Source organism: Hyperolius riggenbachi, chromosome 12, assembly GCF_040937935.1.
Source record: "Hyperolius riggenbachi isolate aHypRig1 chromosome 12, aHypRig1.pri, whole genome shotgun sequence".
Lineage (NCBI taxonomy): Eukaryota > Metazoa > Chordata > Amphibia > Anura > Hyperoliidae > Hyperolius > Hyperolius riggenbachi.
This window is the reverse complement of record NC_090657.1, coordinates 58,186,434-58,212,833: the sequence shown is the minus strand read 5'-3', so window position 1 is coordinate 58,212,833 and position 26,400 is coordinate 58,186,434. Positions and strand designations below refer to the sequence as shown.

Here is a 26,400-nt window from a genome sequence, read left to right as displayed (position 1 = left end):
CTGAAGTTATTAAAGACAATGGGAAAATGAATGCAACCTCAATCACTCAACTGCTAATTTACTATACTTTGCCTATGGTCCAATATGGCACGAGTGAGGGTTGCAGGACCATTTTAAGTTCTCCAATCATCTCCATACTAGGAGAACCTTGGAAGAGTGTCTTCCCTTTAGCTTTACCCTACAGATTATCTCTAATGGTGGACATACATGGTACAATTTTTTCATACAATCTTACCATTTCTATGTAGTATAAGGGTAAATTAAGTGAATATACTGAAAGGATAATTTAGGCAGTTCCCTTATATTACATAGACATGGTAAGATTGTATGAAAAAATTGTACCATGTATGGCCACCATAAGTGACTCCCGGGGTGATATGTTCATAAATTCCCACATTTGCATCTTCTCTACAGCATTAAAGGACAACTGAGGTGACATGTGACATGATGAGATAGACATGTGTATGTACAGTGCCAAGCACACAAATAACTAGGCTGTTTTCCATTTTTTTTTCTTTCTCTGCCTGAAAGAGTTAAACATTAGGTATGCAAGTGACAGTTTCTTCCCATATCGGACTGGGTCCGATATGATGAGTAATTATTGCCACTGATGAGTAATTATTGCCATAAAATACTTTCCTGACAATAAATGGCTTCCTGGAGCAGGAGAGAGATAAAAAGGGTTCATATTTCATAGATTTGAGCTTTAGCATACTTCAATGAAGGTGTCATTGAGCAGACGCAATGAAAAAGTAAAAAGTTTAAAAACCAGATTTAAATATAAAATAAAACTGTGGGATATCTTAAAAAGTCATTTTTAGGAGGAGGAGGATAGATACAGTTGTTTTTCTCATCAGTTTATTTTCACCTCGGATGTCCTTTAAGGATTTAACAACACTTACGTTTAAGAACACAAGACAGGACTTCCTTGTTGTAGCAGGAAGTATATGACCTGGACGTGGTCAGAGGAAGAACCTAAAGATATCATGAAAAGACCCTCAAAAGACAAAGAACCTCTATAGCCGAACCTTCTAATCAGACCGAGAGGGAGCGTTTGGTGTTCCTGCTTACAGATGGCAACATAGGGGACGAAAACCAAGCCTTAATATTTGCTTGTTTTATTAGAAGGCTTATTTTTTTAATGGTGCAACTACTCCTTAACGGTACACATAGCAGGTCAGCAGTATTCAAATCATTTGCAGTAAATAAATGTCACGTAATGTAAACTCACCAGGTCTCACTGGACTGTGCATGCAGTTTTGGGGCACCAGGCCTGGTAGGACGGAGGTGGATGCTCGGCTGCTGAGGTCAATGACGGAGGGGGAGGTCACCGGTGCCGGCGGCAAGCTGGGCTGGTGAGTATTCAGTTCGTGGGAGGACTGGCTAGGTGGAATGCCATTTTCGGAGAGAAACTCTTCCAGGTCCATGTACTCCAGCTGGAAGGTGTCTCCATCGTAAGGCAAGGTTTTGTCCCACAGGGTCGGCCCCAAGAAGGCCGACTGGGGGATGGAGTTGCCCGTGTTGTCATCTTCCAACTTCTTCTCTTTGTCTTTCTCTTTGATGAAGGCTGAAATGACAAGAGTGAGGATATTACCATCGGTAGTTCTAAAACAGGAACCTATCGGTAAATATCAGAATTCCCAGTTTTAATTCACCACAGTTTCATCACCGAGGCATAGCAGTTTACAGTGTTTATTTGGTGTTTCTTGCCTCTTGGATATCTGATGCATTATACTGAGGGTCAAGTCGGGAGGTATCTTATCAGCTGCCTGAGCTTGCTACTGATAAACACTGAAACAAACCTGCTGCCTATCAAAGTGATCTGTCAGGTTAAACAAACTAAATTCGTTTTTAAGGTGCGCACACACATCCAATTTTGAATGACAAATTTTACTTCAATGCAGTATGAGGGCAAACAAATTTTGATTGCTATGAATAAATTGTGTATAGTTTATACTATATGGAAGTGGTAGAACTGGCCAATCAATGGCCAATCAAAATTGGATACATGCACCAGGCTTAAGGGTGCCCATTAACAGAACAATTCTATGAGCAATCAAGAGTTTCCAATCGCTGCGGTAATCAATCTGAAATGATCGATCGTGGCCAAATTCCAGCTGGCCAATTCATTTAGATTAATGGAATCAAACTGGTAAACCCATCCAATTTTGATTGGCCAATTTTACCATCTCTATGTAGTATGAGAGCTTACCTATACTGCCTATTCAAAGTAATCAGAATCTGTTGACCTTCATAAAGGTAAAATTATCCAATCATTGGTCAATCAAAATTGGACGTGTGTATGCACCCTTATCACAGATAATTCCGTTATTACAGTTTCAGTTGCTTTTGTCATATATCATTATTCAAACAGGCACCAGCACACACTGCAGCTAGTTTGCTACCACTATAGGCATTCATTAACAGCTTTATACAATACATATTAGCGCTGGCACTCCAGTACATTAAAGCGGACCTGAACTAAGAATGTCCTCTCTGCTCTAAAAAATAAGCACCAGCATAATAACCTTCAAACAAAAACATTTTTGTTACAGCTGATACAAATCCCGCAATAAATCTGTACTATTTCTACTTCCTGCTTTCATGGAAGCAAACATATTGTTAACATCCTGTGCTTTCAAATGAGCTTATCTGCCGTGGCAGTCAGGTGACACAGGGGAGAGATCAAATGACAACCAGTGATTAGACACAAATGAAGGGGAATTAGACAGGCTAAACTCTCTAAAGACATACAGGGTGCATTTCTCTGCTTTCCTTCTGTCTTGCGCAAGAGTCCAGGACTACTTCAAACAGGCGCCAGCATGCACTGCAGCTAGTTTACTATCACTCTAGGTATTCAGTAACCGCTTTATACATTACATATTAAGGCTGACACTCCCAAACCTTAAAAAGGGTTAAAATCAGGACTGCAAGCGTATTGCATTATTCATTGTAATTATGTAAAAGTAAACTAATGTCAGCTTCGGATCAAGAAAAATTTCCCACATAATGCATGCATTCTCGAAATACATACAACTTAGGTCAGATAAAAATCTCAGATAAAGAACGGTAATATCCTACCATCCATCACAACCTAATGAAAATTCTGAAGCGTTACAGATTAAACAAAATCCACGCGCAACGGAAAAATATTATTTTTGGCTACAGATGAAAAAAAAAATGTAACTCAATATCATATTAATGGCAAAACTATTTATTTATATTCAGCTACTCTTATAATCATTTATGTAATGGGAATAGGAGGAGAAATGCCTTAAAGCGGACCTAAAATTAGAACTTCCTCTCTACTCTAAGATAAGCAAAAGCATAATAACCTTTAAAGAAAAAAGTGTCTGTTACAACTGATACAAATTCTGCAATAAATTTGCAGTGTGTCTTCTTCCTGCTTTCACGGAAGCAGACATATTGTTAGCATCCTGTGTTTAATAATTCTCTGCTGAGGCAGTTGAGAGATCAAATTACACTCATGATTAGTCACAGATGAGGGGGAATTAGACAGGCTAAGCTCTCTAAATACATACAGGGTGCATTTCTCTGTTTTCCTTCTGTCCTGTGCAACAATTTAGGTCTACTTTAATGTAGGTCTATAATACTATACTATACTCAGTAAGACCCTTTCTAACATTTGACAGTTGCACCAGTTACACCTGTAAGCAAGTTTGTTTATAGGAGCAGGGATTCCCCTCTTTACTAGGTCGGAGATTCCCCCGTTTACTTGATCTGTTAAGTTTTCTAATATATCCTTCTACCAGCAGCAACTTTTGAATATTAATTAACATTTTGTCTCCTAGGCAGTAATCTGGCCATCATGTCCGGAAATGAGTCAGAAATGAATAGGGAAATGGCTTGAATGTAAGATCCTAAGATAAAGCTATGAGAAAGGCTCGTACACGCGCCCAAACAATCTGCCCAACTATCTTCAAAGCTTGGTCTGTTAGAAGATAAGTTGGACGTGTGTACGGCTGGCAAACAACCAGATGACCAACTGATAACAGGTTGTTTGCCAAATCCAACTGCTGGATCAACCTGCCCAATTATCGTGCAGGTTGGCACGTGTGTGTAGAAGTCTTGGGAACAACTTTGTTGTTTTTGAATGCGGACACGTTGTGCAGTTTATCGTTTAGCTTGCGTGCATACTATTTAGGTGAGTTGGTTGTGTGTGTACTTGTGGTGTAAACAACTAGTTGTGCGCTTGGTCACGTTGTACGTTGGGTGGTGCATTACATGTGTATGAACCTCAAGATCCACAGATAATACTATCTGATTGAGGAACAATAGAATGACTGGGGCTCTGACTGGGATAAACTGCTTGTCTCTGATAACGTGAAAAGAAGCCTTCGGAAAGTATTTAAACTTGAGATCAGTACACACGCATCTCTGAGCTTTCAAAGTACTGTATTTTTTGTATTACAAGACTCACTTTTTCTCCCCCAAAAGTGGGGAAAAAAGTCACTGTGTCTTATAGTCTAAATGCAGGGAGATCCTGACTTGTGAACGCTGCCAATACGAATGAACAGAGACTCCCTGCACTGTGCCCATGCAAAGGAGGACACAGGGACAGGGACGGGGGACACAAAGGGGCATGGAGGAGGACAGAGGCAGACACATGGTGGACACAGGAGGACACAAGGGAGACACAAAGGGGCATAGACACAAGGGAGACACATGAGGTACAAAGGGGGCATAATCCACAAGATGCACATTCACCATGAATGCACCAGGTTTAGTATATATTTTTTTTCCCCTGGTTTTTGTCCTCTGAACCTGGGTGCATCTTATGGTCAGGAGTGTCTTATAGTCTGAAAAATATGGTATACTCGTATCATATCATAGATATAGACAGTGTTCAGCCCATTTTTGAAAGAATCAGGAGATAACTACAGAAACGGACGGCTTAACTAACAGCTCCAGGGAAAAGCCATATGTAAAGATTAAATACAAGTACCTTAAAAGGTACCCATATACTATACAATATTTTTGCCCAACTATATATCAAATTCGACAAAAACATCTAACTATGCAGAAATTGTGGTTAACCCCGGGGCAACGGTTGTCAACTGCAGCCTTTCGAAATGCACGAGCACGTTTGTACCTCCGCCGCCTGTAACCGTTGTTTACTGCCTCTTTGAAAGATAGCTACGCAATGTCGGTTGGAACAATCGTTCCTCTGTTATTTTAACACATGAAATCTTGCTGCGGGTATAGACCTTTGGATAAAATCAGAGCAACCACCCAGATACGCAAATTTGGCACCATTTTCTCTAAACTTTTTCTGCCACCCACGTTTTTCTTTTACCAACACACCTTTTTTTGACCCCATTTTTCCCGAAAAATTGATGCAGAAGGTTTTCAAAGGATACGTGAAGTGAGAGCGATATGGAGGCTGCCATATTTATTTCCTTTAAACAATAACTATTGCCTGGCTGTCCATCTGATCCTCTTCCTCTAATACTTATAGACCTAGACCCTGAACAAGCATGCAGCAGATCGGATGTTTGACTGAAGTATGACTGGATTAGCTTGTTTCAGGTGTGTGATTGAGACACTACTGATGCATGAAAGGCAAGCGGTATTGTTTTACAGGTTACAATTATGGCAGCCTCCATATCCCTCTCACTTAAAGTGTCCTTTAAAGGACAACTATTGCAAGGAAAAAAAAAGCAGGCCATTAAAATCTGACAGAACCGACAGGTTTTGGGCCAGTCCCTCTCCTCATGGGGGATTCTCATTCCTGAACAGCAGTTGCAAAGTCTAACTGACAAAATAGTTAAACTGCTGTTCAGGAAATGCTGTTGAAAACAAAGAAAACCCTGAGAATCCCTCATGAGGAGATGGGCTGGCCCTAAACCTGTCGGTTCCGTCAGATTGTAACTGCCTACTTTTTTCTGGTCCTTTAAGTAGTCATAGAGGTCGACTTTTATAAACTGGGAACAGATTTATCTGCAAATGTAAGGAGTAAATTTTAGCACGATGATGATTATTTAGTATTTATATAGCGGCGCCATCTTCCACGGCGCTGTACAGAGTATATGGTCTTGTCACTAACTGTCCCTCAGAGGGGCTCACAATCTAACCCCTACCATAGTCATATCTATGTTTATATTGTAGTCTATGGCCAATTTTAGGTAGACATTTGTGTATATATCATAGTCTAGAGCCAATTTAGGGGGAAGTTAAGTTATCTGTATGTTTTTGTAGCGTGGGAGGAAACCGGAGTGCCCGGTGGAAACCCACACAGACACAGGGAGAATATGCAAACTCCATGCAGATAATGCCCCGGTAGAGATTTCAACCGTGGACCCAGCGCTGCCAGGCGAGAGCGCTAACCGCTACACCACCGCGCTAGGTTCACTTATTATTGACCCTCTCCTGGCAGACCCTACAGTTTTCAGTGGACAAAACGTTTTGGGGAGATGGCGAGGCGCGTTTGGCATGCGGTTCGCCAGACGGGCTGCGCTGTAATCTCATTAAGCGATCTCTGAAGCGGTAAGAAGTCATGTGCTTGAACGCTACGTTTAGCAGCAATCCTTTTATCCCCCAACCAGAAAAAAGAAAAAAAAAAACGTTTCTCTGGTCATAAGGCTGCAGCGAGCGCAACATGAAAGGGGAATGTTCCTCTGATGGATTAAGCACAGATCATACAAGACTCTCCTGAACTTAGACCAGAACTGGCAGCACTAAATAAAGGCAGCCCCATCACAAACCTAATTGGGATAATTCACCACTAACTGCTCATGTTTTCCAACTGTCACATGAATTGAAATACAGCAAATAATCTCTAGTCCTTCCCTGCTGACAGATGTGCTTCTCACAGTCACCTGAGAGTACTATGACCTCTTATCGGGTATCGGAGGGAGATGATGCTTGAACAGGCCGACGTCTCGGAGAGGGTTTTCTTTGCTTTTTAAAAGCATTTCCTGAACGGCAGTTGCTAAGTCTAACTGCCAAACTAGTGTGCAAGCGAATAGGGAGGCTGGCATCTTACCATTTTGGCAGTTAGACTTAACAACCGCCTTTCAGGAAATGCTTCTGAAAAAAACAGAAAACCCTGAGAATCCCCCATGAAGAGATGGACTAGTCCAAAACCTATTTGTTCTGTCACCTTTTAACTGCTTACTATTTTTTCGCTGGGGTGGTCCTTTAAATCTTCCGTATACTTTGCACACTTTCCAATATTGGACACCTCCTTATGTGACTGTAATGGGGATCCCCCTCTTAGCTTGATCTCTTTCACCTGGCAAGATTTCCAACAGCCAATATCGCATGGCCAGGCACAATTGCTGATGCATCAGTTAATACAGTCAAGTTGTAGCTGTTATGCCTGTTATGCTGTTACATCACCATGCAATTTCCTGTCAGATGAACGGGTCAAATGGATAATTTCTGACAAGTCCGATCTGATTTTTCGTTTTTCTGATCACTTCTGTACAAAATCAATTAGAAATCAGATTGGACATGCCGGAAAGGATCGTATCGATCTGATAGGAAATTGCATGGTGTGTACCAGGCATTATTGGTTTAACAAGGTGAAAGTGACAAAGAGGGGGCTACTTGTCTTAGCCAGCAGCCCTGCTTACAGAGGAGGATGTCCTAGATTAAAAAGTGTCACAATCTGCTTATAATATTCAATATCTGTCCACCCTAATACTATATGGAAGAGGAAAAATCGGTTCCGTTATTGGCCAATCATAATTGAAAGTGTGTACCAGGTTTAGCACTGCTACTATAAATGACAATAAGGATGCATACACACATCCAATATTGCTTGGCCTATGATTGGCCAATTTTTTTTTTACCACTTCCATGTAGTAGGAGAGCTTACCTACAGAATCTGTTCATAGTATTCAAAATCTATTGACCCTCATACTACATGGAAGTATTAAAATTGGCCAATTGTTTGCTAATCAAAATGTCTACACCACCTATGGGCGAAAATAATATATCAGCGTTTGCTAAGGTGGCGATTTATCCCTTACAACCAAAATGGTAAAAATAGTAATCAGGCAAGTTCTAAGCAGAATTAGTACTTTCCCATACACTATTATCTTGGACATAGCGGTATCATCGAGGACAGTTTGCCCTTTTTGGTAACATTTTTTGCTTCTTTGAGAAAAGGTATGAACAAGGGGGTAGAATTCATATAGGAGTAATGAACTCAGGCAGTACAACAGACAGCTGTATCAAGGGTCTTTCCAGACTGCTAGGAGTGGTAGATAAGAAAGCTCAATGCAATGAAATAAGAGCATAAACAGCCATCTCGGGCTCGTAAGTCAACGCTCAAGAATTAAAGAGAGTCTGGAGTGAAAATAAACATACGATATAATGAATTGTAGGTGTAGTACAGCTAAGAAATAGAAGAAATAGAACATTAGTGGCAAATATGACTCTTATATTGTTTCCAGTACAGGAAGAGTTAAGAAACTTCACTTGTTATGTATGCAGAAGAGCTTCTCTGAGCTCTACACTAATGAAGTCAGAGAGCTGTGCTATTCTCTGACGCACATATACATCAAAGAAACAGTGAAAGACAACTTTAGATAAGGTTTTACTGCATAAAAGTTCAAAGGACCATTATCTCTGCTCTGTTTTATAGTTTAAAATGCAGAGTGTAGTTTGTAAACTGGAAATATCAGGGAATGATGTAATGTTATAACAAAATAGCTCTATAACTAAAAATAAAAATATGAGACCCTTTTCTTTGCTACTAATATTCTATCAATTATCCGTACTACACATACAATTCATTATATCATGAGGGGTTTTTTTTTGGTCCTCATCAGTGTCAATAGAACTTTACTGTGTACAGATCAGTGAACAGTAATTGGTTTGTCTGCTAAAATTGGCTATATATATTAATATATATATATATATATATATATATATATATATATATATATATATATATATATATATATATATATATATATATATATATATATTATATATATAGATATAGATATATATATTCCAAGCACAATGTGTCAATGGCCATATGTGTTGGAATCAATTTAAGGTTAGATCACGTGGTCCAAACATCATCAAGTTTATGTCAAAATGTAATAATTTAAAGGGCCCAGTTTTATCGCCTGCAGGGCACAGCAATATCCGCCATTGATTAGGTCTCTTTAAATCTGGCAGCTAATCAGTTATTACCCTTGAAATTGATTAGGAGAAGGGGGCGGTCAATAATAAGTGATGATGAGAAAGATAGAAATATTTTCTCCTTGCATTCAAATTACATGTAAATGTTATGGGGCTTGAACTTGGACCGATAACATCTGACAGGAAGTTATCCTGATAGGTCCAATTTCCAGCTGCATATAATTTACATGACATTTGAATGAAAGGAGAAATAATTTGCACCCCATTGATCATTTTATTGTAATACTTTCTTTTAAAAAATGATTTTGATTCATTTTCTGTAGAACTTGTTCGAAATCGTAACAGGTATTGATCCACACTACTCGATATACAGCTGATCAGAATTGTTCTTATATTTAATCACCTGGGCATCTGCACGTGTATGACTACCAATCCAATAAAATCCTTTCCAATCTATCCAGATCATTTTTCATACAACCTCCAGCAATCTTACGGCTGGATCGCCTACGAGCCCATATACATTGAGATCCCTGTACAATTCTAACTAAACCAGGGTCAACTGGATAGCGTATTGGTAAGGATGTTGCCGTTGATGTTGTATTTGAGCCTTTGACCAGGGTTTGAATCCCAGCTTGAAACAATATGTACAATAGTAAGGGATCTTTGGGCAAGGCTCCCTAATGATCCTATTCGATCATGGAGCAGCTACAGCCCTAAAACACTTTCAGTCCGTCAGGAGAAAAGCGTGATATAAACGTTCTGTGTCTTGTCTAAACCAACCAGATTGTACAATTAGACTTTATGATGGTCAGTTGAATGTACTGTATGCTTTGACTAATCAGTACTTTGCTATATCAATCTATTAGAAAGTAACAATTTGGAAACAAAATCTAAGTTTTGCCATGGAAAAGTGGCGATTAGGAAACAAATTCTTGCTACACCACAGCAGAACGACTAACACAGGATTTATACAAGCTACTAGGCTATACAAACTTAATTTCCAAGCAATAACAATACAACGTGACAGTTGCAGGATAGACATGCTAACCGGCAATCCTTAGTACTGCAAGCCAACTCACAAAACAACAGACCGAAAAAGCAAAAAAGTTCCAGTTTTGTACACAAAGCTACCTGGACAGGATAGGAAAATGTAGAATATATGTGTGTAATTTTAATAGTAATATGATTGATAAGGACAAACATTGCAAACATGAAAAGTATCTATCTATCTATCTATCTATCTATCTATCTATCTATCTATCTATCTATCTATCTCAGAGTGAGTGAGGCTAGCACCGGAAACGCTATGCATATAAAGCACTATCTATATATTACAATATCTATTCCATTATAAAGCACAAAACAATACAGTAAAACAGTTCAGCTTCCGTTCCGCACAAATGAGGGTCCTGACTGGACACTGAACCCAAAATCTCTGCGTAGCAGGAGATATAAAAATCACAGAGTCAGAACTAAATCCAAATACAGATTGATTAACCACCTTCATCTGACAACATTGTAACCGCAAACCATAGTCCTATAGCCGAGTCAGAAATCTGTCCCTCATGCAGAAAGGGGATCAGCTTGGGAAAGAGAGCCCAAGACCCCCGTGCTGCAAGGGAGACGCAAATATATCACTCAGTGACATCTAAGCACATTATATATCAACTCTCTCTCTCTATATATATATATATAGCATTACATTTGTTATTACTATCCTTTAGTATTTTTATAGCGCCAACATCTTCCGCAGTGATTTTACAGAGTATATAAACATAGCCATGTAGCTATTCACCAACCGTCCTTCAGAGGAGCTCGCAATCTAATCCCTAGCATAGTCCATCATAGTCTAGGGTCAATCTAGGGGGAAGCCAATTCCTGTATGTTGTTGGGATGTGGGAAGACACTGGAGTGCCCGGAGGAAGCCCACGCAGAACATACAAACTCGGCTGTGCAAATATATATATATAATATTATCCCGCTATTTATACATCCATATTGTCCTAATATTTATACACACATATACATATATATACATACATATACACAGCGCTGCGTAATATGTTGGCACTTTATAAATACAATTATATATATATATATATATATATATATATATATATATATATATATATATATATATCCATACATACACACACAATATTTATATACACACGCATAATATGTCTTATCTCATCACTTATACACATAGCATATATTATCCCATTACCATTTTTTTTTTATAAAAAATTATAATTTTCTATTATTATTTATAATACACACAGATAACACACACACAAGTTTCCCCCCAGTTCTATGCTCTCTCCTACCATCCTCGTGATGTAGGGGCAGCTTGAGCGGGTTCTCCAGCAGAGACTTGAGCACTCCATAGGTGGGGGGTATATAGGTAGGGCTGAGGACCCGGGTCATCTTGTCCATAGTGCTGCAGGCAGGGCTAGGAGCTCCTCTCTCTGCGGCTGCTGATCCGATCTGTGCTGCCAGCCTGCGATCATCCCAATCTCCATGTGCGGCTGCTGACAGCTGTGATGTCACGGACACGCCTCCCCACTCCAAAATAGGAGAGCTGGGAGGGCTCCCCACTGCACATACTGTTCTGTTTACTGTACAGCCACAGCCTGGTTGTCATCGCCGCCCCAGCAGCTTTTCTGCTCTGCCAGTTAGGAGAGGCAAACAGCACTGTATAGCAGTAGTACAGTAAGTTCAGTACAGGAAGTGATAATAATAATAATAATAATAATACAATTATTGCACAATAGTTATAGATTAGAAATTAAAATATTTACATTGCTAATATTATTGATATTGTTAGGATTAATATTTACTATTCTAATAATAATAATAAAATTCAAAAAATCTACTACTACTAAAAATAATGTAAAAACTGCATTATAAAAATAACCACTGAGGGGTTTTACCCCTTGAACACCAGAGCAATTTTCACCTTTCAGCGCTCCTTCCATTCATTCGTCTATAACTTTATTATTACTTATCGCAATGAAATGAACTATATCTTGTTTATTTCGCCACAAATAAGGCTTTCTTTAGGTGGGACATTATGCCAAGAATTATTTTATTCTAAATGTGTTTTAATGGGAAAATAGGAATAAATGTGGGAAAAAAAATATTATTTTTCAGTTTTCGGCCATTATAGTTTTTAAATAATGCATGCTACTGTCATTAAAACCCATGAAATGTATTTGCCCATTCGTCCCGGTTATAAAACCATTTAAATGATGTCCCTATCACAATGTCTGGCTCCAATATTTTATTTGGAAATAAAGGTGCATTTTTTTTTTCAGTTTTGCATCCATCCCTATTTACAAGCCCCTAGTTTATAAACAGTGTTATACCCTCTTGACATAAATATTTAAAAAGTTCAGTCCCTAAGGTAACTATTTATGTGGTTTTTTTTTATTGTATTTTTTTTTAATTACAAAAAAAAAAAAAAAATTGGGGAGTGTGGGAGGTAATGAGTTAATTTATTGTGTAAAACTAATGTATTTGTATATGTAAAATGCTTTAGGGTGTAGCTTTACTATTTGGCCACAAGATGGCCACAGTGAGTTTGTGTTCATGCGACCTGTAAGCGTCCGAAAGGACGCTTACAGGAAGCACTACGAGGCTGGGAAGATCACAATGATTGCGCTGTTTCTCATAGAAGCAGCAGATCATTGTGGGGGCTTAGTTCAACGAACGGGAATGGATTTTCCCGTTCATTGATCTCCGGGCGAGCGGGCGGCGGCGTGCACGAGCGGCGGGAGTGCGGACAGCGGCGGTAGCGCGGGAGGTACGGATTTCTCCGTCCCTTGGTTTTATAAGGGTGGAAAAAGGGACGGAGAAATCCGTACCGCGGGGGGTAAAGTGGTTAATATATAATATTATTATCATCATCATCATCGTCATCATCAACAATTTATTAATAATCCATGTATTACATTATGGATGCATTATTATTCCAATAACAATAAGAATACATTAAAACAAATCTACTACTTATCATAATGTAAGAACTGCATTATAGTTTTTACAATTATTATTTACAGAAATAAATGTTATTGTTTTTCTTTCCAACAATATAATTAATTGCCCAGTACCGCTAAAGATGAATCATTCCAAATACCTTCTGTTTGAGGGCTCGTTCCCACTATCGCGAATCCGCATGCCTCCAATGCATGCGGATTCGCACATGTAATGTGAGTGGATGGGGCTGTTTCCACTCCTGCGGTGGCGTTGTGCGTTTTTTGTTGCGGAGAAAAAACGCACAAAAGAGGCAACGATTTCGCCTGCGTCGGGAATCCGTGCGAATCGCCGCTAATGTATTTAATAGTAAAAACGCATGCGGTTTTTACATGCGTTTTTACCCGCGATTTCGCACCGTTTCCAATTTTATTTTGCCCTGGCAGTGTCATGGTTAATTTCGCATGGCACCCTGCCATGCGAAATCGCGGGTAAAAACGCATGTGGAAACGCATCCGCATGCGTTTTTACAAGCGTCGGAATGCGGCCGAAATCGCGTCGCAACAGTGGAAACAAGCCCTGAAGAAAGCAAAATATTATCTAAAATGTAGTATTATCATTGAGGTCAGACTCATTGAGAGCATAATGTGCAATATTTTACAGAAACATAAGGGGGGATAGTTCACAGATAACAGTAAGGCCTCTTTCACAGTGCAACGTTAAAGTCGCACGTTAGAAAATGTTTCAACACAGACTAACGCACAGCAATAGTAAGTCTGTGCGACATTCACAGTGCACACGTTGCGTTGTGTGTAATGTGTAGCCTTATTAGAAAGTGCTGCATGCTGTGCATTTAGCGATGAATCTGCTGCGTTATGTGTATTGCACATGCTCAGTAATTTTTTATATATATTTTTTTAAATGTAACGCATGCGCCGTTTTCTTTCCATCACTGTGTGACGAAAACGCCGCACCCAGAGACACATAAAGAAAACGTCCAAGTTAAAGTCTATATGCGTTGCGTTAGGGCCGCGTTGTGCGACCTTAACCACTTCACAACTGAGGGGTTTAACCCCTTCAGCATCCGAGCAATTTTCACCTTTCAGCGCTCCTTACATTCATTCGTCTATAACTTTATCATTACTTATCACAATGAAATTAACTATATGGGCTCTTTTCCACTATGAAATGCGATCGCGATTGCGATCGCAATCGCGTTTCAATTTCCACCATGCGATTGCGATTGCGCTACTATACTCATTATAGTACAGCTCAATCGCATACAAAACGCGGCAGAACTACGATTGCGATTTGACCAAAATCGCATCGCAATCGGATCGCACTAATGGAAATTGCTGCTGCAGTTTCCATTAGTTTAATGTACCTTGCGATTTGCGATCAGAAGCAAATCGCAAATCGCAGGCTAGTGGAAAAAGGCCCTATCTTGTTTTTTTCGCCACAAATTAGGCTTTCTTTAGGTGGGACATTATGCCAAGAATTATTTTATTGTAAATGTGTTTTAATGGGAAAATAGGAAAACATTTGGAAAAAAAAAAACATTTTTCAGTTTTCGGCCATTATAGTTTTTAAATAATGCATGCTACTGTAATTAAAATCCATGTAACTTATTTGCCCATTTGTCCCAGTTATTACACAGTTTAAATTATGTCCCTATCACAATGTTTGGCGCCAGTATTTTATTTGCAAATAAAGGTGCATTTTTTTCAGGTTTGCGTCCATCCCTAATTACAAGCCCATAATTTATAAAGTAACAGTGTTATACCCCCTTGCTATAAATATTTAAAGATTTCAGTCGCTAAGGTAACTATTTGTTTTTTTTTTATTGTAATTTTTTTTTTTATTACAAAAAAATGGTAACAATTGGGGAGTGTGGGAGTTAATGAGTTAATTTATATTGTAAAATAATGTATTTGTATGTGAAAAATGTTTTTGGGTGTAGTTTTACTTTTTGGCCACAAGATGGCCGCAGTACATTTTTGTGAATGCGTCCTGTAAGCGTTGCTTACAGGATGTTCACGGAGGCTGGGAAACTTTTTTTTTTCACAATGATCGCGCTGCTTCTCACAGAAGCAGCCGATAATTGCTGGGGGGGCACAGATCAACGAACAGGAACGTTTTTTCCCGTTCATTGATCTCCGGGCGAGCGGCCGGCGGCCGGCGGCATGCACGAGCGCACAAACGTGCTAGTGGGAGCACGGACAGCGGCGGTAGCGGTAGGGGGTGCGTATATCTACGCTCCGGGCAGGGAACTGAAGTCCAAAGGAGCGTAGATATACTGGACCCGGGCGGCGAAGTGGTTAATGTCGCATGGAAACGCAACATCCTACTGTAAAAGAGACCTAATGGTAAAGCAATGACTGGAAAGCTGGGGTGTTAGGCCTTCCACCCTACCCATTGCACCAACGCAGATTGCAGAGGATGGAGATTTGCTCATGGAAGGCAAGGGAACAAGGCGGGAGTGTGTCACATGGTTGAAAAGTGGGTGGAGCAATGTAGCACAACAGCTTAAAGGGAACTTGAAGGGAAAAGCATATGGAGGAGGCCATAGTTATTTCCTTTTAAACAATACCAGTTGCCTGGCAGCCCTGCTGACCTGTTTGGCTGCATTAATGTCTGAATCACACACAAGAAACAAGCATGCAGCTAATCTTGTCAGATCTGACAATAATGTCAGAAACACCTGATATGCTGCATGCTTGTTCAGGGGCTATGGCTAAAAGTAGTAGAGGCGGAGGATCAGCTGGATAGCCAGGCAACTAGTTACATACACATGGCAGCCTCCATATCACCTCTCACTTCAGGTGTCCTTTAAAGTAAACCTGAACAGAAAATTAAAACAAAAAAAAACCCATACACGTCATACTTACCTCCATTGTAGTCTACTCCTCAACCTCTTTCTCCTCTCCCGCATCTTGTTTGTCCCGTGATCGATGGACCCTGTAACAGCTTCCTGGTCAGCACACTGTTAAACTGTAATACCGCCCACTTGAGCCATAGGGAAACATGGACATTACCTTGCACATTCAATTGTCCTTTCAGGTATAACTGACAGCAAATGATATTTCAGTTCTGACTTAATCTTGTCAGAACTGGAAGGAATCCTTGTTAAAAAAAATGGTGAGCTTTGGAGAGGAACTTACAGTGAGGTCAGTATGTTATAAGCATTTGCAGGTACATCATGTGTTTATTTTAATAAATTTACACGGTTGAGGTTCACTTTAGGGCAGTTTCGTGGGTGCACCCCTCAGAAGAGAAGGGGGTGTAGTCTAGAAAATTTATTGTACATACATAAGAGATTGACCACCCCCACGCACACACACATACTAGCATCTGTGTCTTGGGCACTGATTTATATTACTGTATATACTCGCGCATAAGCCTAATTTTTCAGCATAAAAAATGTGTTGAAAAGTTACCCACGTCGGCTTATATGTGAGTTAGTGGAGCAGGTTTTGTTGCTGGCAGAGGAGCGTAAGGATCATGCACTAGTGATCCTGCTCTTGCCAGGTGGCTCCGTGCTGTGTCCGTGCCCCCCCCATCCCCTGCAACATGGTGAACAGAGTGCACTGCTCAACACTACCTGTGTCCCCTGGCTTGTGGAGTGGAGCATGCAAGCAATGTGTCAGGGGTGCAATGATCGTGGATTCTTCCTGTGTGGCAATCACTGTGTCTCATATCTATGACGCCATCTTGTGGCTTCATGAGACACAGCTGTATCAGCCTTGAGGCACATCTGGCTATGGGGAGGGAAGTTGACTTGTACTGGGGGAACATCTGGCTACTGTGAAGGGGGCTATATTGGGGAGCGGGCTTATACGGGAGTCAATCACTTTTCCTGGTTTCTGAGGGAAAAGTGGGTTCCTTGGCTTATACGTGAGTGTATACGCAGTGGCATAGCTAAGGAACTATGGGCCCCAATGCAAGCTTTACATTGGGGCCCCCAAGCACCTTATACATAACAATTGATACAGCGCACCATATTCTGCAAGGGACAACCACACAGGTGCAAAAAAGTGATGGGGAATAGTTTAATGATTACTACCATTCAAAGCATCTGTATAAGTGTTTATTACCAGCAGAGGACCAATAAAGAGCTAATAATGTGGATGAGGGTGGTCACTGGCGAACTCAGGGGGCTATTCCGGGTGTCTGGAACCTCCCCCCTGCACTGAGCTGTGTATTCAGCCAGGGAAGCCCGCATAATATAAACAGCCTCATTCTCCCTCCCTTCTTACTTCTGGTGCCTCCCTCCAGCTAGCAGCCGAGCTTCCCTCACAACCCTCACAAGAAGATGCAGCCTGCAGTGAGAGAATGTTGATTATGGAGTCCTGGACTCTCCACAGCACAGAAGTGTCAGACATGATGAAATTAGAGTGCAGGCAAGCTGGTAAATATGCACAGCATGATGCAGAGCTTGCCTGGACTCAGGGTCTGTGGGCAAACATCTGTCTGGTCTCTCCCCATTGTTATAATGACTGCATGTGTGGATAAGGTGTGGATAACAAGCTGAAAAGTTTTTGACAGTCCCTAGACTCCAGGAGGGCTTCTTTCTGACTTGTGTGAGAGACTGACAGGGACAGGAGTCTGATTACAGGCAAGTAGCCTGTGTGATGTGGGACTTCAATACAGATAAGTTCTCTGCTCCATCTCAGGCTATTCTCAATTTCTCCACTCCTCTCTCTGGGCTAGAGCAACGCCAAAATGACAATAGCAATCGCTAGCAATTTGTGAGTGTGATTTAGTGAAGTGATTTTCAGAGCGATTTTTGAATGAATTGCTCAAAAACATGCTACATGCAGTATACCTGCGATTTTGAAAAAATCACAACGCTGCTGTGGGAACACCCACATAGGGTAACATTAGCCAAGCGCTTTTCAAATCACTGTCGATTTGAAAAACGCTCAGAAGCACTCTTGGTGTGCACCAGCCCTCCCTCATTCACCTTTGTTACCCTCTTCCCCTAGAGCTGACTGTGTGTTCTTGTCTTACAGGAAAGCTAAATAAAAGTGCAATCCTGGTGAGGCAAATTATTATTATTTAGTATTTATATAGCGCCACCATCTTCCGCAGCTGCATATAACCCTGCATCATATGGGTATCGCTTGCGCTATGTGACACTATGTGGCATATTCCACTGAATTGTCCAAACTAAGTCTATCTGCCGTTCCTCTCTCGGGGAGTTGTTCCAGCGCTGTACCCCGTTCACATTTGCTGCTACCAGAAGCCCTCAGAAACACTATTGTCCTTGAGTACTTCCAAAGATAGGCAGCTCCGTAATACGCCAGCGCACTTTTGTGCATGGGCAGTATGGAGCCACCTGTATTCGGAAGCACTCGGGACATACGTGCTTCTGGACCTTTCAGGAATCCCCCCTTAAAAATCCTGCGTTTGCCCCTGGTGGTCCCCTTTTGCCCCAGGGTCCCGATGCGGTTACTACCTCTGCAACCCCTATTGCTATGCCCCTGTACATATGGTATTATTACATAGTTATTTTGGTTGAAAAAAGACATACGTCCATCGAGATCAACCAGTATAAAGTACAGCACCAGCCTGCTCCCTCGCATATGTCAGCTGATCCAGAGGAAGGCGAAAAAACACTTACAAGGCATGGTCCAATTAGCCCCTAAAGGGAAAAATTCCTTCCCGACTCCAGATGGCAATCAGATAAAATCCCTGGATCAACATCATTAGGCATTACCTAGTAATTGTAGCCATGGATGTCTTTCAACGCAAGGAAAACATCTAAGCCCCCTTTAAATGCAGGTATAGAGTTTGCCATAACGACTTCCTGTGGCAATGCATTCCACATCTTAATCACTCTAACTGTAAAGAACTCTTTCCTAAATAAATGGCTAAAACGTTTTTCCTTTTATTTAGGAAAGGGTTCTTTACAGTTATTAACATAATTATTGACTTATTTCGTGAATCTATTTTAGGGCGGGATAAAATATATTCTTCGCCCTTTCGCAGCGTTTCCACTTACCAGCACATTATGATTATAACTGGCAGTGGCACCGCCATTGTCAGTGGCAGGCGGGGGGCAGTATTTACCTCTCATTATCCTACTGCAGCACAGAGAGGAATTATTATCTCCACCAATAGCTGCTCCCATCATCCCAGCCTGTTCACACTTCTGAGGCTAAAGTCACAGGTATCGGTACTGTCTTTCACACTTGTATTATGATGCCTTTCACAACATCTTTTCTGCACATTGAAAGGGGAAATTCAATGTACTGAATTAAACTATCTGCTAAGTTATATCAGTTATCTCAATTCCTCTTGGAAATACACTTTTCTCACCTGCTTACAAGCCTCGGTGAGGCCTTTTCTGTTGTGAACATTGCATCATTCTATCATATTGGCAGTTTACAAACCACACTCTGTATTTTAAACCCTAGGTTCTCAACGTGTGGTACGCGTACCCCAGAGGGTACATCTGATGGTTCCAGGGGGTACTCAGGTGTGCTATACTTAACCAAGAACAACAAATTTAGAGTTTAAGAAAATTATAAATCTCATTTAAACAAGACCAGATTTGTATTTTAGCTAATTAAAAGCAATAATAAATGCTTGGAAATGGTTTAGGAACCAAGTATCATGTACTAGGATTAAATATATATTTGTCAAGGGGTACTTGTGATAATGTTTACTATGCTAGGGGTACTTGGTGAGTACAGGGTTTTAATAGGGGTACATACCAATAAAATGTTGAGAAACACTGTTTTAAACCAAGAAACAGAGCAGAGCTAATGTCCTTTTGAACTTTCCTGCAGTAAAATCTTATCTCAACCTATCAGGCCTTGTTCACATCTAAAATCACAATGGCTTACGCCAGCGTTTTGCGATTTTGAACGCGATTTTTAGCGCTCTTCTGGCGCTTACCTGTGCAATGCGATTTTTTGTAAAGTGCTTTTCTAAGCTATACAAATTGCTTTTTTAAGCGTTTTGTGATTTCCCTATACTTTCCATTGAGGCAAATCGCCCCCAAAAACTGTACAGGCAGCACTTTGGTGAGCGGATCGGAATCAAACCGCTCAGATGTGAACACTCTCATAGGGAATCATTGCACAAGCGCTTGTAGGGCAATTTTGAAAATCGCCGTTGGTTAAAAAAAGCCGAAAACTCCCTTAGTGTGCACAAGACCTCACTGTTTCTTTGATGTATAAGTGCTTCAGAAAACAGGACGGTCTTTGACCCAAGTTGGCTCAGAGAAGCTCTTTTGCATAGATAACAACTGAGGTTTCTTAACTCTTCCTGTGCTGGAAACAATAAGAGACTCTTTTCTTCGGATCAGTTCATTGGGCACCACATAGCGGCAATGTTATGTTGCGCGGGGCGCGTAGCGGTAATTCCGGGCTCCAGCGGCTGCTAGACCATGAATTACATCTCCTTCCGAGTTGTCGCAAAATAGTATTTAGCGCCGCCTCGGAGTTTTGCGGCAGCGGTGCGAGACGTAATTCGGCTCTCCCCGCGCCGAACTGAGCGGCGCCGAGTTAATATGTACTCCTTTTCTTTGCTGCTAATGTTCTATTTCTTACCTGTACTACACATACAATGCATTATATCATAAGTTTATTTCCGCTTCAGGTTTACTATAAATCCAAGATGCAGGTAAGTTAGAAAAAACAAAATCACTAAGCCCCCTAATCTATTGAAACGTGTTTCAGTTGCAATACAAATACAGACAATTAGATTGTTTGATTATTGATAAGATCACATGATCGCAGTTCCCCCATTATTAATTAAATAACGCCATTTTAGGAGTGGGGACTGTGCGTGCAGGCAACAGCCAGGCCCTGCTTCTGTTTCATGCTGGAAATAGGGCAGGGTTTTTAGGCCCCGCCTCCAGCTTACTGTCAGTCACAGGAGCTCTTGGTTTGCAATGTAACAGCAGCAATTTTGGCCTCTTGAGTAAAGTTAGCAGCTGCTGATTGCTGGTGTCAGAAATCTGGATCAGGTAACAGATGGGACATAGGGGGAAGCTATTGAGAAAATTATTAAGGACCGGGCTATTTTTGGTGATTCTGTGCTGCGTGGGCTCTCCAGCCTGCAGCACAGATCAGGAACCACGCAGGGCGCCGTATGATGTAAACAGCGGGGATTTCTTCCCCGCGTGTTTACAATTAGCCTGCGAGCCGCGATTGGAGGCTCGCAGGCTATTCACGGAGACACCCTCCGTGAACTGACATGGAAAGCCAGTTTCCAGGGGAAACCACTAACTACCTGTCGCCACCTATCGGCGTTAGGCGGTCGTTGAGTGGTATTTAAGAATGGATAAACAGAGACTGAGACTTAAAAGAGACACTTTACCAAATATAAGTTCATGATTAAAATTGCTTATATTTTACAATAATTTGTTAATAAGTTATTTAGACAGTGTTTGCTCATTGTAAATTCTTTCCTCTCCCTGATTTACATTGTTACATTTATCAATGGTGGCGACCTCTTTACTGCTGGCAAGAAGAATGACTGTGGATCTTTGCTAGTTGTACGTTATGTGAGCAAAGACACAAGGGCCCATATGCAATTCACTTTTTCGCCTGAGTTTTCACCTAGGTGATATTTTTAAACTTGTCAATAAAATGCCATTTAAAGAGAGTCTGAAGCCTTTTAAAAATCCTCTATTAGACATTTATGTAAAGCAGTATCAGCCTAGCTAAACCGCTGCATCCCTGCAGCAGAACAAGGTAATTAAACCCCCCCAAATCCCCGGGGCAAAATTCCGGTATCGCTTCCTTGTAGAGGCAGAGCTTTGTGCTGTAGCTCTGCCTCTACTCACGTCACTTCCCACTGATCGCCGCCTCTCCCTGCCCCTCTCAGTCTTCTTTTACTGAGAGGGGCGGGGAGAGGCGGAGATCCACGCAGAGATTGATGCAACTGGAGGCAGAGCTACAGCGCTAAGCTCCGCCTCCCCAAGGCAGCAAAATCTACGACCTGGAAAGTTGTGTCTCTTTAAGCCACCAGAAAGTAAGAGGATACTCAAAATAATTTTGATGTTAATGTTTCCCCTACTTTTTTAAGTTGAAAAGTGCTGGAAAGTAATTTTAAATCGAAGATGAAAAAAATGATCTCCCAGGAGAAAACTCAGGTGAAAAAGTGAATTGCATATGGCCCCTGGTCTCCCAGAGTGCATTGGGGCAGAAGGTTGTTGTGTGACAACTTGAGGCCACTCTTTCACTTCAGGTATCCTTTAGGCCTCTTGCACACTACATGCTATTCTGATTTTTTTATACGTCCGATTTTGGATTCCGATTAAAAATCTTAGCAGCATGCAGTATGTTTTTCAATCGGAATCCATAATCGGATCAGATAAAAAATCGTAATCGCATGTAGTGTGCAAGAGGCCTTAAACAGCTAACTTTTTTTTGCTATAGTGGTCCTTTAAAGGAGACCTAAAGCAAGCAAAAAGTTGGTAAACAAACAAACAAAAAAAACCAGATACTTACCTCAGATATGGGTTGTTAGGATGATAATCAGGCACCCAGGAAAAGAATAAAAAACAGAGACAACCTGGAGCCTCGCTGGTGTACAACATTCAAATAATGTGAACTAGAGCAGGTGAATGATGGTACTAGCAAAGGAAGGTTGCAGGCGGGCAACCAACCAACCACTGCAGGCAGGTGGAGATGCACAAACCCGACTCCACCCGGGCGTCCAGTACTTTGGACTCGGCCACTCCTTGGTAAAAAAGGAGACCAGATGGCTAAGAGGTGGCGTCAACACACCATTACCAACTAGGATGCCCCTCCCATAGACAGAGGCGTAGCTCGGGTTTTCAGTGCCCGGGGACAAAGACAGTTTTTGCACCTCCCCCCATCTGGACAAAATATGTGTGGCCACAAATCAGAATGTGGGCGTGGTCATGGTGGAGTCAAATTTAAAAATGCTGTTTAGATAGCCAGATGTACCCCCATCCCCCCTAAAGATAGCAATACGTGCCCCTCTTCCCCCCATTTAGATAGCTAAATAATGTTCCTTTTCCCTTGTCTAGATAGCCAGCTGTGCCCCCCTTTAAATAGTCAAATGTGCCCCCTTTAGATGGCCAGGTGTGTACCACTACCCCAACCCCATTTAGATAGCCAGATGTGCCCCCCTACAGCCAGATGTGCCCCCCTTTAAATAGTCAGATGTGCCCCCCATCTCCCATTTAGACAGCCAGATGTGCCCTGCTTTTTCTACTGCTGTTAACGCTTATGCACTCCTCAGCAGTGGAAGGGAGAGGAGCAGGGGCACTTCAGGCAGCCAGCGAGCCACCACTCACACCTGTGGGGGTGCAGTGGCTCTGCTGAGCCCCCTTACAGTATTGCGCCCGGGGAGATATGTTCCCCCTTGCCCACCCATAGCTACGCCTCTGCCCGAACCGAAGGAGTGTGTATAGCACAAGGGGTGGGAGGGGGGAGGCACCCAGAATAGGATACAGCTGTGTTAAAATCAACTACAGTAGAATAAAGGTAGGGTGTGTGAGGAACGGCCCCGCGGCACACCTGCAGATACGGTTCCCGACTGCGGGTTTGACCAGATCGAGAGGGGGAGCAGCCTTATTCAAGCTAACCCCTCAACACACTTCTCACTGCCACCACTAGCTGCTGCTAGACACTTCAACAATTCCCACTCTGCTGTCGAGTGGACTGCATGCAGTCCGCGTTTTCGTATTTGGGTCAGCTTTGCGCTTTAGGCCAAATACGAGAACGTCACACACACAATACAATCGTACAGTAGCAAGGCACAATCAGGCATTGAACTTGTAACGCAAATTACACTGCAGTCTCTTTCTAGGCTATGAGCTGTTAGTACATCAGAAGTCAGGCTTATTAAATAAATATTTAATATTCCAAAAAGTGGAACAATGCAGTCAGGAATATATACAAAAGGATTTACAAAAACAAAGTAAAAATTACAAAGATACACAGGAAACAGATACACACAAGACAGTTTACATAAAAATACCAACGGGAATGAACGTTACCAATACGAGGTCTAACTTGGTCGTGGGAAGACAAGAATTTCTGATTCGCTCAGGATCATCTCTAGCTATGCGCTACCTCCAAGAGAAGATGATTTTAGGCAGCTGGCCCTGCCTTTTATGCTGGGAGATATGCCTTGAGGCTGCAAGCCTGTTTAGAAGGGAAGGAACTAGTTTTAATTAACTTTCCAGACATTTCCAATCTCCCCATAGATCTAATTTTCACAGGTAAAATTGTATTTTAACACACACACATCAAAATACTTCTGATTAAGGGCTTCCTGGCTGGCCTGGAGTTCTTTAACATTCCAGCAGGCTGTCATTTGTAAATTCCTGGCTCCTGTGCTGGTTTGTAGGTGCTGGTCTGCACCATAGCACACTGCAGCCAGTCCAGGTGTGAATTCTGGACATCTGCTGGCTAATAGTCTAAATACCTGTTTCCTTGTTGTAGGCACTCTAGACTTCCTTACTACAAGCAAAATACACATCTGAGACAGTATTTCATAGCAGACCAAAGGTAAGGACATGACTGGCTTTTAGCCTAATTCTCCATTTACTTGCCAGAGGCTAGCAAACCAATTTAGCATTTCCTGCTCCTACTATTCACAAGAGTTCGCCTTTAGATGCAAATGTACTATTTCCAGGCGACAACTACAGTATGTCATATCTCCACACATGTGAGGTAGACAAACAAGATGGAGGCTACCTTAGTTACTAATCAAAAACGGTATCCATGTTCTGTATATTACCGTAAATATCATCATCACCACCACCACATATATCATCACAGGGTGGCTTACCTCAATGAAGCCAAATTCGAATATTTTATAATAACGAATATTAATATGCACTTGGCAACACGTTTTGTGAGTTCCAGCCAACTTCCTCAGGCTGAATCAAAGTGCCAAAAGCATAAAAAGGCAGCATTAGGGGCCACCTCACCTTTATTCATCTTTGCGTTGATTTTAACGCAGTTTTCTCCTATTCTGGGCACCTCTTCCCCCCCCCTTGACTTACCTCGGATGGTCCAGAAGCTTCCCTGATCTTCCTATGCCCCTCCTATGTTCTGCGTTGGGACCCTCTAAACAATCTTCAACATTCTTTCTAAAGAATGTTCGTTCCCCTCCGTGTATAAGTGCAGATGCATTACGCAGATGCATCGTACGACTCGCGCCTGCGCAGTAGTAAAGAAACTGTGCACAGCTTTATTTTCCATGTACGAGCGGCTCTGTGTCTGGTGGAAACCCACTGGCGCTTACACATGTGACCGCACACGTACACAGAGGGAAGCACGTCTGCAAAGATGAAGAGGGTCTTGGAAAGCAACAGAGGGCACTAGAACAATCAGGGGAAGCCTCTGGAGGATCCCCCTACTGAGGTAAGTATTCTTTTTCTGCCTTGCTGACCGCAGGTCTACAGCGTGCCTGCAGTAGGAAGCCTTATTAGGAGCCAGGACCCGACACTAACGTCAGAGCGAGGGGGGATGCCGGCCAGAGCGGAGGGGAGCGACAATCACCGGGGGAATGTCAGGAAGGTGAGTGGATCCTTTTCTTCCCCTCAGACCTCAGCTGCTCTGTTAGTGATCACTATGATCCGACGGCGATCGTAGTGATCACGTGATCAGGAGCCAATCACGATGGCTCCTGATCACTGAGGGGGGATGTCAGCTGTCATATGACTGCTTAATATCCCCTCTTGGGTGCGCAGGATCGCGTCAGGAGTGGAAACGGGGCGGCGTAATTCCTATGCTGCATCAGGCTTAGACAGCCACAAGTGCGGTGTAGGATTTACTACGGTCGGTCCGGAAATGGTTAAATATGGCAGCCTCCATATCCCTCTGACTTAAGGTGTCCTTTAGGGGCCTTTCACACTGGTGCGGTGGGTCATTTTACCGCACCTCACTGTTATGCCAATCAAAGCCTATGGGTGCTTTCATACAGCATGCGGTGCGCCGGAAGTCACTGATCTACCGCGAGCACACCTACGTTGCCATCTGAAACAGGAAGTGAGTTCAAGCGACCATTACTTCCTGTTTGGCTGTTAGCCAGAAGGGGATTGCTGTGTACTAATGCGGCAATCCCTGTTTTTGACAGTGCGGTGAGGCACTGCTAACGCCGATTTGCGCTGTGAAACCTGCCTGAAGAAACATCCGAGTAAAAGGCAACTTAACGTATCATGTTGCTCCGATATGCAACAGGTGCAAGAGGAAAAAAAATACATAGAAACAAACACACACTCACACAAAGGCCTGGTGCACACTGAGCGGTTTTTGAAGCGTTTCGCAAACCGCTTCCACCTGTGAAAATGCTTGGCTAATG

At 42.0% G+C, this 26,400-nt stretch overlaps 1 protein-coding gene across 2 annotated transcripts in view; it reads right to left on the bottom strand.

The window, feature by feature from the left end:
• The window catches only part of HLF (HLF transcription factor, PAR bZIP family member), a 40,218-nt gene extending 28,606 nt beyond the window's left edge, over positions 1–11,612 (bottom strand). For both annotated transcript variants that reach the window (XM_068264039.1, XM_068264040.1), the window contains exons 1-2: positions 11,451–11,612; positions 1,232–1,567 (exon numbers count right to left, since the gene is read on the bottom strand). In XM_068264039.1, the coding sequence (XP_068120140.1) occupies positions 1,232–1,567; positions 11,451–11,559 (445 nt within the window). In that variant the 5' untranslated portion in view covers positions 11,560–11,612. The remainder of the gene's footprint in view (positions 1–1,231; positions 1,568–11,450) is intronic.
• Between the last annotated feature and the right edge of the window lie 14,788 nt (positions 11,613–26,400).